This window comes from Clupea harengus, chromosome 19 (genome assembly GCF_900700415.2).
Source record: "Clupea harengus chromosome 19, Ch_v2.0.2, whole genome shotgun sequence".
Taxonomy (NCBI): domain Eukaryota; kingdom Metazoa; phylum Chordata; class Actinopteri; order Clupeiformes; family Clupeidae; genus Clupea; species Clupea harengus.
This window is the reverse complement of record NC_045170.1, coordinates 17838086-17851517: the sequence shown is the minus strand read 5'-3', so window position 1 is coordinate 17851517 and position 13432 is coordinate 17838086. Positions and strand designations below refer to the sequence as shown.

At 46.4% G+C, this 13432-nt stretch overlaps 1 protein-coding gene across 7 annotated transcripts in view; it reads right to left on the bottom strand.

Moving 5' to 3' along the window:
• Positions 1-13432, bottom strand: part of kmt2ba (lysine (K)-specific methyltransferase 2Ba) — a 36957-nt gene that overhangs the window by 2128 nt on the left and 21397 nt on the right. For all 7 annotated transcript variants that reach the window (XM_031586713.2, XM_031586715.2, XM_031586716.2 and 4 more), the window contains exons 12-36: positions 13151-13264; positions 12717-12863; positions 12281-12373; positions 11476-11593; positions 11011-11124; positions 10557-10729; positions 10163-10264; positions 9807-9902; positions 9576-9652; positions 9185-9270; positions 8985-9082; positions 8131-8265; positions 7453-7611; positions 7000-7117; positions 6757-6835; positions 6475-6638; positions 6122-6277; positions 3672-6009; positions 3370-3489; positions 3088-3209; positions 2835-2966; positions 2383-2635; positions 1493-1600; positions 1062-1145; positions 121-250 (exon numbers count right to left, since the gene is read on the bottom strand). In XM_031586713.2, the coding sequence (XP_031442573.1) occupies positions 121-250; positions 1062-1145; positions 1493-1600; positions 2383-2635; positions 2835-2966; positions 3088-3209; positions 3370-3489; positions 3672-6009; positions 6122-6277; positions 6475-6638; positions 6757-6835; positions 7000-7117; positions 7453-7611; positions 8131-8265; positions 8985-9082; positions 9185-9270; positions 9576-9652; positions 9807-9902; positions 10163-10264; positions 10557-10729; positions 11011-11124; positions 11476-11593; positions 12281-12373; positions 12717-12863; positions 13151-13264 (5316 nt within the window). The remainder of the gene's footprint in view (positions 1-120; positions 251-1061; positions 1146-1492; positions 1601-2382; positions 2636-2834; positions 2967-3087; positions 3210-3369; positions 3490-3671; positions 6010-6121; positions 6278-6474; positions 6639-6756; positions 6836-6999; positions 7118-7452; positions 7612-8130; positions 8266-8984; positions 9083-9184; positions 9271-9575; positions 9653-9806; positions 9903-10162; positions 10265-10556; positions 10730-11010; positions 11125-11475; positions 11594-12280; positions 12374-12716; positions 12864-13150; positions 13265-13432) is intronic.

The window sequence follows — 13432 nt, the reverse complement described above, 5'->3', positions numbered from 1 at the left end:
GGAAGAGACAGACTTTGTATATATCCTTCTCCACGGATTATTTTCTCTCTCTTTTGCTCGGAGTAACTGATCTACAGAACAAATGGACAAGCTTCACCGCTCAGTCTTTCATGCACCAACCTTCCTGTCGTAGTGTTTTTCCCGCTTATCGGTCAGAACGGAGCGGATGACATTCCCGGCATACTCGATCACCATCTCGCCAGCCTCAATGTTCCTTTTGCAGAAAAGACCACGTCCGTGGATGGGAGACCTGAGGAAAGAAGAGAAGAAACAGCGAGAGATCAGGTAAGGACCTTAAAACGGTCAGTATACTGAGGTATATACAAGATTTTACAAGATACTAGTTTTTACTGTTCATGTTTACGTTTAAAAATATCCCCACTAAATGAATTTGTGGTATAGGATGTATGATATAGGATTCCATCTAGAAATACAGTTCTAAAGACAACACTGCATTTCCAACTAATTTTGGAAGCAATAACCAGTGTCAAGTGATGACTTCCATATTTAGCCATATTCTCTTCAATCATGACCAGAGGCTAGAACTCATGAGATCCTTTGAATGGATCCAAACCACATCACTAAATAAGATCCAGTAAGGTTCTTCAGATGAACAAGAATGGAGCCATTCACAGAGCCTTATTTAAAGCAGCAGTTCTGTTCCAAAACTAGCAAGCTAACTACCTAAAACGCATACAAAAACCTTGCAAACACCACCAACAGCCCAGTTGACACTGATAGAAGCTTGCCAACACACTAACAGGTGTCTTTTGGCAGTATAGCTGGCAATGTCCTGGATGGCTAGTGGGAAAGACACAGGTGTTTATCTGTCCTTCACATGATCATATGCTCTCAAAATGAATGAGGATGGTGCCAAAACTAGTGGTCCCTTGCTTTGGATCACAAGGACAGCTGCATGTCCTGTGCAGAATCCACCCTGGGCATTAGTTATATTGCAGCAGGTCTTTTGATATTGGGGTGGAACTCACGGTGTCCTGACAAATTCCCTATAGCAATTCATTTGTCGTACATAGGCATATTAAGAAGGCTACTTTCATTACCTGTAGACCCCAACAGCTTCCTTAGAAGTCTTCTTCAGGTGCCTGAATCTCATGGCCACAGGAAGCTCACTGTTGGTGGCACGCCTGTGGGAAGATGAAGTGGTTCAGTGAAACTTGGGAGAACTGAAATGAAATTAACTTAGTACTTCAGAATGGGACACGGGTCACAAAGAGGATGTACTTAAACCATTTCATATATAAAAATCTCACTGAGTATAGCACCGTTAGATCAAATTATAACTATACCTACAATGTTACAAAGTCAGGACAGAGAAGATAGGATCAAGAGGAGACTAACAGGAGAGAAATGGGGCTTAAGAGTGTTGAGAAGAACAGATATGAAAAAAATATATGTGAAAAAATAGGAACTTGTGTGCCATGTGAAAGAGAGATTTTCTCAGAATGAGTTGTTCAACAGGTTAAACGCCAACCTGGTGGATTTGAGTGGGAGGTCGTCCTCCTCTTCATCGTAGACCGTGTTCTCTGGTAGCGTTCGGTGCTGAGACGCCAGGAAGTCAAACATGTCAAAGGTGGACTTCCTGTAGAAGACAGCCATGCATTTCACAAATTTTAGGTGTGAGTTTTAAGAGGTATGAAACATTCAATGCCCCCTCTTCTGCATACACGTTGGCCTTAGTTTCTTTTCATCAGACCACTAATTGCTTTGTTGTATTGTAAGAGAGCCATGCATATGATAGGCTTCAGGTGTGAGATAGAAGGAAACAATGTGTTTTTGTACAAAGTTGGAGCACCTCTGAAAGTAGGTTTTTGCCTTTTACTCTCATGTTATTATTGCTGAGGTCTTCTAGAATATAATCATATATGGCATTTTGCATCAATGTTTGTAGTTAGGAAAAATATAAAAAAATATCAAGGCATGTCAGACTACCAGACTACCAAGTGTTAACCGGCCCCTCTGTTTTTTAATTTACTTAAACAGTTTTTACTAGTCATTGAAGAATGGAAAATGTAACTAGACTCAGATATCTGCTATTGCCTATTCTGCCACGTTTAATTCCCATTTGATAGGGAGCTGAAGAGACAGGCTGTCGGCAGAATATAAAACATCACTGCAGATAAACACTGCAGTGCAGATGAAAATCCTTTAGTTAGCATTCTGTAGAATGTACTCTGTTTATGAAACAAGCACAGACGTTGCTATGACACGAACACTAAAAACTTCAAGACACAACTTTTTCTTTTTGTAGTTCTCCATGAACATCGTCAGCTGCATCTTCCTGTCTAGTTGTACTCTTTGCTTTGTTGTTTGCTGCCCTGTGCCCTGCTGGCTAAAGTAGTCGGTCACGCAGCTAGGCCTCACCGCTGGTAGACCTCGGCCCGAGCACAGCCGCTGGGGTTGATGGGTAGCTCCTCCTCGGGCTTCTCCTGCTGGTGGAAACGGAAGCGGTGGCTCTGGCACTTGGCGGCACCCTGCAGCTGTTCCAGGAGGTAGAGCACGGCGTTGTGCACCACGCCCAGCAGCTGGCCGCCGCTGAGCACGCTCACGGGTAGCTGACGCATCCCGCAGCCGATCCGCGCCTCCTGGACGCCCTCTAACACAGCTCGCCATGCCACTGCAGGGGTAACCATGGAGAGAGAGTGGTGGGGGGGTCAGGGAACAGAGAGAGACAGAGGGAAAACAAGACATAAGAGACACAGAGAAACAGATTTAAAATAAGTCGTTATGGGGCAGACTCAATAATAACCCAACAGTTGAAGCACTGGTGAAAATGCAGTAGCAGGTGTGGTTTGTGAGCATTTGCAGAGACCCACCCTCGATACTGTCGGCCTCCACCCTGAAGCCGTCGTCGCTGGTGATGATGAAGCTCAGACGAGGCTGGTCTTTTCTCGGTGACTCACTGGGAGAACGCTTAGGAGGCGGAGAATCCTCATCAGAACTCAACCCTGACAGGATAGCCAGAAAGAGGAGGACGTGAGACGAGAGAGAGGGAGCTGCACCAGGAAACCAACTAATTTGTTTTCCATGCTTCTAGAAAGTTCTACAAGGTTATGGTCTGTAACGCACCTGAGTAGGGACCCCAGTCAGATAGATCACCCTCTCGAGCGCTCACCCACACGTGGGTTTTCGCTGGGAGACCACCGTTAGCTCCTTGGGGGACAGCTGGTCGGACATCTTTAGTCGTCTCCCTGGTGACAGGTATTGGTAAGAGTACTGTTAGAGTACTGGCAAATACCACGGTAATGCTGGTAATATATTTATCATGCATATAGAACAAAGTCTTCAGTTTAGATTCAGTGACACAACAATCAAACAATGACAGAGTTGAGATATCTTGACAGATCTTACACTTTGCTATCTACTGGTTTGGGGATGTCAGGTTTTGGCTGTTCAGGACGGTCAGGTTTCGGCTGATCAAGCTCCAAGATATCCTTCGCTGATGGATTTTTTATACGAACGCCGCTAGATCTGTGTGATAAGAAACTGAATTACTACATTTCATGGTCAAAATGAAACAAAATTCTACATCGTACACTACAAATACAAAAAATATAATGATACTATTCTATACAATACTATACTTTCTACAGCAGTAAATACAAAAGGTAGAATATTATGAAAATCAAGTCATGAACGGAAAGATTTCTAACCTAGAAGCTGCTGCGCTGCTAATGAGATCCGCCTTGGCAGTAGGGGGTGCCTGTGGCAGAAAATCAGTCCGACATTTTTTCACTCCGATGCGTTCAGACAAAGACGACACCTTCTTTATCCGCACCTGGGAAGCCGATTTGGTCAGGATAGCAGGCTTGGTTCTCCTCAGTGCAGACGGCGGTGTCGCGATCATTTGGGGCGACTCCAGTTTGTTCAGGAAAGGATGCACAGTGAACTGGGACGGGCTTAGCTTAGGAGAGGAGAGCCCTTCACGGTGGCTGGCCATGGCTTTGTCGATTATAGCTTGAGCCATCTCTCCCTGACTCTGACCTCGGAGGGGAATGGTGACCTCATTCACTCTGACACTGGAGGGTGTCCCGCTTTGGATTTGAGTGATTTGCTGTGATGCGTCGGGCCTGGCTAATTTTCGGATCCAGATGTTAGTGGGGGGTGCTGAGCTACTACTGGTGGTATAAGAGATGATGTGTGTGGTGACGTTTGAGGTTTGAGGTGCCACGGTGCACGGTGAAGAAACAGGGGTCACCAGAATCTTTGGGACTTGTCGTGGCAGGACGTTCTTACTGTGGATGATCTTGGCGATCTGGCTAATGTTGTTTAATGAGGGTGATGTTGCACTGGGGCTCTGGAAGGTGTTGCTTTGAGGGTCTTTCACGAGGATCTGACCGAAACGATTGACCAGAAGAATCTGAGGGGCCTGAGATGTGCCGGTCGTAACACGTCCCTGCTGGTCTAAGGGCTGCTTTGGGTTAGTCAGGCGAATGGCAATCGGTTTTCCCCTAGGGATATTGTTCTCTTGTGTAGGTGACCCAAAACCATTGATTACAATTGGGGCAGCGGTTACGGGATCTTTTAGGGGTACAGCACGGAATGCTGGTGAGGAGGTAGATGGGATTATCGGACGAGACCTACTCGCGGGAAATGTGAGCTTAACTATATTCTGTTTAGGTTGAAGTCGAGGAGAAGGGTGTGGTGCGTTCACAGCTAGGTGGGTTGGTGGAGATGAGGATTCAATGACTCGCACCCTTGGATTGAATAAAGGTCGGGTTCTAACTGGCAACTGGCTGACAACTGGCTGTGGCATTGAGATGGGCATTGAGATCACTTCATCCATATTAACTAAGGAGTCGCCATCTTGGGCATCTTTTCTGCATTCTGTCAAATTTACTATCAAGCCACTATCTGCAGATACAAACTCACCAGTGTTGGGGTCCAGCAAAACAGAGTTTTGAGGATCTGCAAAAGCTACAGATCCTGACGATAATAAAACTGATGCCGCAGCAGAAATCTTCGAATGACTTGCTGATGTTGTTACCGTACTAACGTGTTCTTCACTGGTACTAGTTCCCGCCAATGGCTCTGATTCCTGATTCTGGCTGCTCTGCCCCAGTCCCTGAGAGTCATCTTCCCCTGGCACTTCCCCTGCGTCGCTCTCCGACTCGTTGTCGGCTCCGTCCAGCTGCGAGATGGTCCCTGAGGTAGGAAGGCAGGACAGGCCTGCCGGTGCCGCGTCCTTGGACGCCTCATGCAAAACCACAGTCCTCGAGAAATTCAAATAGTGGTCCATGTCCTCGTCGTCCGAGGTGTCGTTCCGCGACCTCTCCGCCGCCAAATTGGGAGGGGAAGGTTCTTTGGAGCCTGTTGACCTACATGCATCTACCAACTCCTCATGAGTTTGGGTCACCTCATCTCCTCCTTCTCTCATCTCTTCATCCCCCCCTGTGTGTGCTCTGTACTGCAGCACCATGTTCTCGTGCAGCAGGGCCTCGTCGAACTCTAGCTTGGTGTTCAGCATCGAGGCTACTACGTCATCCGTGTCCACATCAAAGTGTCCGTACGGTGCTCCCTGGTCTGTGACCAGTATAACGGTGTCCTCATCAGCATCTGGGTCGGCAGATAGCTCATCTGCGACTAAGAGAACGGTCTCCTCGTCTGCGTACCGCTCAGGACTCACGCCATTGGTAGGCATCACAGCGGCGTCCTCCGGCTCCGACGAGGCCAGGAAGTCTTGCGGCACCTCGGCTGATTCTGGTTGGTCAATGTGGAATGGCTGTGGAACCTTCGGCGAGAGGTGGAGGGTCAAAGGGAGGCTGCCGGAAGGAAGAGGAGAGAGTCCTGAAGTGGCGAGGGACGTGGGGGAGGAGGACGAAGACCGGTTTGGAGAGCTGAAGGGGAGGGACCTAGGGAGAAGCGAGCCGGTTTCAGCCCTAAGGGGAGAGGAGTTACGTCCCCGCAGGGTGGAACTAGGACGGCGGGGTCGTCGAGTTTCATCCAGATCGCTGATGGTCAGGATGTGATGGGACTTGGAGCCTGCATTGCCTGGAGCACAACAAGCAGGAACCGGTAAGTGTTTGCACCACAATATCACAACACGCATCATACCTCATATCACACATCATTTGTGGATATTTCCATCAACAGAGGAGCTCACCTGGGGAAGGCAGGGGTCTGGATAATCCTCCTACTGGCCTTCTAGAGTGGGTAAAACCTGAAGTTTTGGATCCAGCATCATGTTTGGCTTTTGGTGACTGAGTGCCAGTAGGAATCTCCACATGCTGCGGTGTTGTGTCTACTTCTGTTACCATGGCTACAGAGACAAACACCGCTTAGACAAAATCCCCAAATACGTAGATTATAACTTCCTCAAAAAAAAAATTAAGCTAGGAATGATTAACCAGTGAAAAAAATAAATAATTTCAAAATTGACTGGTATGCAGAATATTTCCACGCACACACATGCAAACACACACCAATGTCTAAAGTAGTATACTTAGCCAGGCTTACCCTGGAGTGGTGCTGGGCCGTGGGCGATGGTTTGGTTGCTGCCCTGGCAGTGGACCTTGACCGCCGCTGACTGCTCTGGCTGGCTTGGTTGCATCTCCCACACCTGACAGGTGTACTTACACCGACGGTGAGGGTTCACTGTGCTCCAGTACCAGCGGGAGCACCTGTACACACAGGCAGAGCACCATAATCATTCACCCAACCGCAACGGAGGCTTCAGCCGCAGAGGAGAGAAATCAATGGGAGAAATCACATTTCAAAGAGACTAGGGGTTCTACTCACTGGTAGCCCACAGGGAACAGCTTTCCTGAGTTTGCAGACAGCTCTGTCAACACCCCCAAACGATGGATTTGCATCGAGCCTGAAATAGATTAAAACAGAATGAGAACATTAACCCCCACACATCGACACTGATGGGACAGGGTAGATTAAAACACTGTAATACCCTCTTCTAAGCCCAAGAATGATTGTGATTTAAAGTTAAAATAGTCTGCAATGCATTTATCTTCTCAGCCCCAAACTCACCAATCATCATGTTAATGACATCTGGCTCTAAACCAGTGAGGAACTTCCGGCGGAGACTAAATCCTTCAAAATCCACATATATGCGCCGCAAAACCTCAAAGCCATCACTCGACACCACCTACAGGAGACAAAAATAGCAACATTAACATCTCAACGGGAAAAAAACAACACCTCTATGTTGTACTGCTGCTTATTACAGGATGTCGTGAAGCTTTTGTAGAACAATTAATAATACAGCACCACATGTATTCTGTCAGTAATATGTGTGCTATATAAGGGATAATGTATAATCCATCGATCATTATCGAAAGAAACAAATGAAGATTTGGGTGGCCAATTCAAATCAACGAAACATTCTGCAGCCTTCTGAAGAGCCGTATAACAATTAAACATTCAAATCAAACATAATTTAATAGAAAACAGTCTCTCTGATTTTCACACACACACACACACCTTGCCATCGATGAGGTCACGATGCTTATGGCAGTAGACTTTTTGGTCTTCCTGAAAGACGCAGTTGCGGACGCGGGCGCACATGAAGTGGTAGTTACTCTGACAGGAGCTGAGACAGCAGCCCACTGTCGCCCCCGACAGGCCACACCGCTCACAGCGCTGGTGAGAAAGGGGTTGGAGAGAGGAACAGAAGAAGTATGAAGACAGATGTGTAAAAGAGTGGCAGGGAAGGAACAATAAATTAGGGAGGGTTTCAGTCTGGACAGTATGCAAGTGACAGTTGACAGACTGAGTATTCCTCTTCTTGTATTCCTCAAATTCATTTTGACTGGATTATGGTGATGCTAGGGACAGATACATAAACATGTCTACAATTACCAGCTCTGGCTATTCAATATGTTGTTTTGTGATCCAGGTCCGAAGCCCAGCAAAAGTGTAAGAACAGCTTTTACAGCATAACACATCACCAATATCCATCAGTTATAAAGTATGATAGCTTTTATCAGGGCCAACTGTGCTATTGTTGACTTGTCCAAGGCATGTCTGTTTGCTTTTAGCTGGTTAGCTTGCTAGTTTTAGACACAACTATTTCCTGCAGTTTGAAAAAAGAGGAGTAAGATGTTAAGGCATAGGTAAACGTACAATTACAGCACATAAAAATCTTCAGGAGGTTCTCACCATTAAGCGCCCCCTGGTCACAGCGCTGTGAACATGCAAGAGGGCCCCCTTTTCCTCTTGCACCTCAGCAGACCAGATGCAGCAGTTAACATGAGCCCATTCATTCTGACCTAGATAGAGCAGCCTGCCTGCCTCCTGCAGGTCAGAGATAGAAAGAGAACAGGGAGGGAGGGAGGGAGGGCGGGGGGGGGGGGGGGGGGGTGGAGTGGAGTGGAGAGGGAGAGAGAGAGAGGGAGTGGGAGAAATAGGATGGAGAGAGGTGTGGGTGTTAAACAGGAGTGCCTAAACTTTCAAGGACCAACAGGACATTCATCTACAGCCGTTTTTCCATTTTATGGTGCCGGCTCAACTCAACTATACTCGCTTTATATACCCCTCAATGTATCTGGTCGCCATAGTGACGCCGCATGAAACTGCCATGGCGTTGATATGTGGCTGTCACAGGAAGGAGACAAATTTAGTTTCAGAATAGGTTGAAGGCAGCAAGACAGAAGAACAAAACATTTCATAAAAAGAGTTTTGGCTTTTTAGAGCTTAGATGACAAGACGATTCTAGTTGCTCAAAGGCTATGCAAGAGGGTAAGCTAACGTTAGCGTACGTGTAGTGATGATTCTAGAGACGATTCTCTCTGACTAATCACTCTGTAGTTTTCACATCACTTTTGGAGTCGCCATAGCTCGCTTGGAAGCTCGACGGAGGTGGCACCCAAAATGTACTAGGTCCACTCAATGGAAAAGCCAAAAAAGCGAGCGGAGTTGAGCCGAGTCGAGCCGAGCCGATACCATGCAGTGGGAAAGCGGATTATGATTGTTGTGAAAGTACGAGGTGTAAATGTAATGGCATTAGGGCTCACATTGGGCATGGCATCTCCATGTTTCTGGCAGAGGGAGCACTGTCTGGAATCCTGAAACAGGCTCTTAGCTTGGCCAGGACTAAGGATCCCTTTCACTCCTATGAGAGAAAACAGGAGTTAGTGAGACAGAAAGCACAGATTGATCAAGACATTCCATCATTGAGATTTCACAACTGACATAATTAATAATTCCACCCTACCTTGGGCATCAAAGTGATCTCTCTCCAGCCACTGGGCATAGCTATGCTCGTCAGAGGGAGGAAGCACCGCTTCTGGGAGCATACCACTATAGGAAAAAAAGGGGTGAGATAGTAAGCCAATGAGAAAGAAAAAAAAAGAAGGTAATTCATTGAGCATCACAAAATGATTTACAACTTATAATGCTCACAATGATCAGATTTATGTTCGAAATTATTTACAACTGATACAGCTTACAATTCTAAAGTTACATTTTAAGTGTTTAGATGCATAACCAGAATGTGTGTAAACACAAGCATTCTTCTTCTCTTGGACAGGTTGATCAGAATTAAACAGTCCAAGAAAAGTCCAAAACAGAGTAGAAACTAGTGTAATGTGGGAGTAATGGAGTACCTGGGAAATTCCTGAGAGAGTGGCTCCCACGTCTTCATGTGTCCTCCATTAAGCCAGCTGAAGGCCTCCTTCATCAGCTACAACCAAAACACAAAGTAACACACATCTTAACATATTTTGCAAAAACAAATCATTTACACCTTCTATCACTACATAAATATCATTTGGAATACAGACAGAATGATTTGCCACACACTTGAGACTGACACCTAAGACCTGGTCAAGTCTTACCTGCATGTAGAAGGACCTGAGCTCGTTGGGAGGACTCAGATCCTCAGCTATTGGTTTCTTCCACATCACCATGGCTACGTCCTCACTGAAAGCTCTCTGGGGTTAGAGACGAACGAACAGGTAAGAGAAGTTGAGATATGCGGGATAAATCGATTATTTGTGAGATTATATGTTTATGTGAGAAAATTGTGTGTGTGCGTGGAAGTGTTTCTCAGACATAAGATATTGAAGTGTGTAGGTGTACAAGATGGCAGGAGCAAAGGGTGTGTGCGTGTGCGAGAGAGAGACAGAGTGAGAGGTGAAATAGTGTGCATATGAATAAGTGCTGACAATTTGAAAGTATGTAAGGGACTCACCACAGTGGTGTAGTCACCCTGCTCCAGCTTCCTGCTGATGGCATGCAGATCACACACGGCTGGATGCCTCTTCAGAGCCACATCCTCTAGGGATGCCTCACACTGCAGACAAGAGACACAAAATTACATTGAGGGCCACATCACTGCAATATCTCCCTCTCTCTGTCTGTCTGTGTGTGTGTGTGTGTGCGTGCATGCATGAGGAAGGGTAATTGTCAGAGAGACATTAATAAAGCTGGGCTAAGAGTTGAGGTAGTTCCTGTACATCTGGGTTACCTAAACAAAAGGTGAAATGTGTGTGTGTGTGTGTGTGTGTGTGTGTGTGTGTGTGTGTGTGTGTGTGTGTGTGTGTGTGTGTGTGTTTTTTGTGCGTCCATCCGGTGTTGGCGTGTACCTGTTCACACTTAAGGATGTCTTGCGTGAGCGGGGAGTCGAGCAGAGCAGACAGAACCATCCGCAGCCCGGCACACAGTTCCTCCTGAAGCTCCACCCTCCAGCTGCCCAGACCACACGGAGTACAGATGAACCCGCCCACAGCGCGCTTGTTCAGCCGCTCACAATCTTCATCTGAGGGGGGCCAGAGAGAGAGAGAGAGAGAGAGAGAGAGAGAGAGAGAGAGAGAGAGAGAGAGAGAGAGAGAGAGAGAGTCACAAAAATATATTGTAATAGAGGATATAGAAACAGTGACCATAGAAGAGGAGAACCGATTCAGCACAAGTGGGCAATTCCCCACAATCCACACAGTCGGGTACGTGGTAAACACTTTACCATAGAGGAGAAGACTAATGGTAGACATAGTATAATCTGGCACTCCTGTAAAACCGAGCTACAGTGGTTGTGCCACTCACCTGAGAGCTTCTCACACTTGCTGTGTACCCAGTGAGAACAGCGGGCACATTTTAGCATGTGCTTCTTGCAGCCCTTCTCATCATAGCAGCCCTGGCACACTGGACAGAAGTTACCTGGAGGAGAGAAGGGAGCCCAAGGATGGGCATATCAGGACCAGCATAAATAACCTTCAAAAGCAGTTTTTAAGAATGCCTCCAGGCAGATACCTTCAAATGGTCTCTTGTTTAATCCCAATGCTTGCAATATACATGTACCTTTTATCTGTAATTCTACCTATTGTACCTTTAAAAGCCTTTAAAAGAGGTCTGTGATGCAGGAAGCTTGTGTGGTTGTGGTTTTGAAGGGTAATAATGTAATGCTCTCAATGGGGTTATTTATGGTGGGGTTGTGTGTAAAGTGTGGTAGAGGGATGTTCTATGTGTGTGTGTGAGTGAGTGTGTGAGAGTGTGAGAAAGGCTTTTTACCCAGCTTATGGAGGACACTGCAGTCGGGACACAGGTCCTGTTCGTGGTTCCAGGCCATGTCCCATGTCTTCCCTGGGGTCATCCCACAGCTCTTGCAGCGAATGCATTTCATACATACCTGTAACAAAGTATCAGTTGGGTTGGTGACAAGGCCGTCACTCAAATGTCACGTTCGAACGCGATCGAACAAACCCATACATTTTTCGAATGTTATAGAAATTCTTGTGATTTCGAAAGTAGCAAATTCTCTGCTGTTCTAGGAACTTATGCACTTGGCAGCAACACTATCTCTGGCAGTAAGTGTTGCCCTGACAACGTTAAAGCACTTTTGGAATGTGTACCGGAACTTTGTGAGTAATGGGTTACGCAAAATAACATGGCTGGGACAGCAGTGACTTGCCATTTGAACAGGTCATTACGGTTTAATTTTGAATAGAAAGTGACAGCCAGGTAGTTGGTGGTATGAATACATGAAAATTGTTCCGCATTCAACACTTCTGGATACCCATAGGGCTTCACATGCATTATGGAAGGACATCAACAATGTTAATGACACTGATGAAACTGATCACATCATCAGGACTTCAAATAAATGGCTGGAATTGTACAGAATTATTACCTAGATGGGACAAAGCGTAAAAGGCACTTTGGCTGTAAGCTGCATCACTGGATAACTGTTCTGCTTAAGGCCATGACGGCTGTGAATTAATACACCGACATACAAACTAGCTGAACTATTTTAAAATAGAAAGTGTGATAGATGCTTTACGAGCTGTTGTAACCTCAGAGGTGAAAGGTCACTCACCCAGGGCAGGTTGCACTTGAGAGGCTTGGGGTAGGTGGGTCCCAGACATGAGGGGTGGTAGCAGTACAGACATCTCCTACACTGCAGCACTGGCTGCTCAGACACAGACAAACACACACATTTCAGTAGTTTGCTTCAGTAGCACACACACACACAGCCCAAAACAACTTCCCCTTGGTGTACAAATGTTACAGATGCGTGTTCATTGTAGCTGCTTTACGGAATAAAGGGGTCATGTAATGCAACATCAAACTATATCAGGATAAACGGTATTGTCTCATCTATATCTCGTTTGAAAACATATCGGTACACCTCATCAAGTTGAGATACCGCCCAGCCCTAGAACACACCCTGTTCTGTTTCTTTCACCCACACCCACCATCACCAGCAAGCATCTTGGGATGCACCCTTGTGTGGCAACAATGGCCTCGCTTACCCTCGAGTGTTTGCTCTTGCGGCCGCAGACGTGGCAGTGCTTGCAGCGGCGGCAACACCAGTTCTCCTTGTTCTCCTCCATGGGGCGCTCTTCTTCCTTCAGGCAAAAGTTGTGGAAAGGCTCGCAGCACACTTGGCAGTAAACCATCTGGAGAGGACAGGAGAGGGGAAAAAGGGATGAAATCAAAAAAACAATAAGGTAGAGAAAAGGAGGGGACAAATGGGTGGAGAAGATGACAAGGAAGCAATAGGCGAAGGAGAGAAAGGAAGATGAGTGTGGAGATGAGAGGAGAGGATGAGAAGAGAGTAGTAAACTTGAATAAAGTGATAAGACAAAATGTTCCAGAGAGAGAGAGAGAGAGAGAGAGAGAGAGAGAGAGAGAGAGAGAGAGAGAGAGAGAACGAGAGAGAGAGAGAACGAGAGAGTGTTCAGACCTCATGCTGTCCTTTACTGGCACAGAGCAAGCAGACGCTCTCTGGGGAGATAGGAATGGAGGTGAGGACGCTGAGACCACCCATGAGCCACACATTCTGGGCACTGCAATCCTCCTGTTACACACAAACACAAAAACACATACCGGTACATCAAGAAATGTGAAAATCAGGCCAGCGTAGCTTAGAAATTCAGCCAGCCCCATTGAATTTTGAGTAGCCTTATGTCAATGGCCATGTAATTAAATAGCAGCTGTAATTACTTCACTGCAAATTGTACTTAGA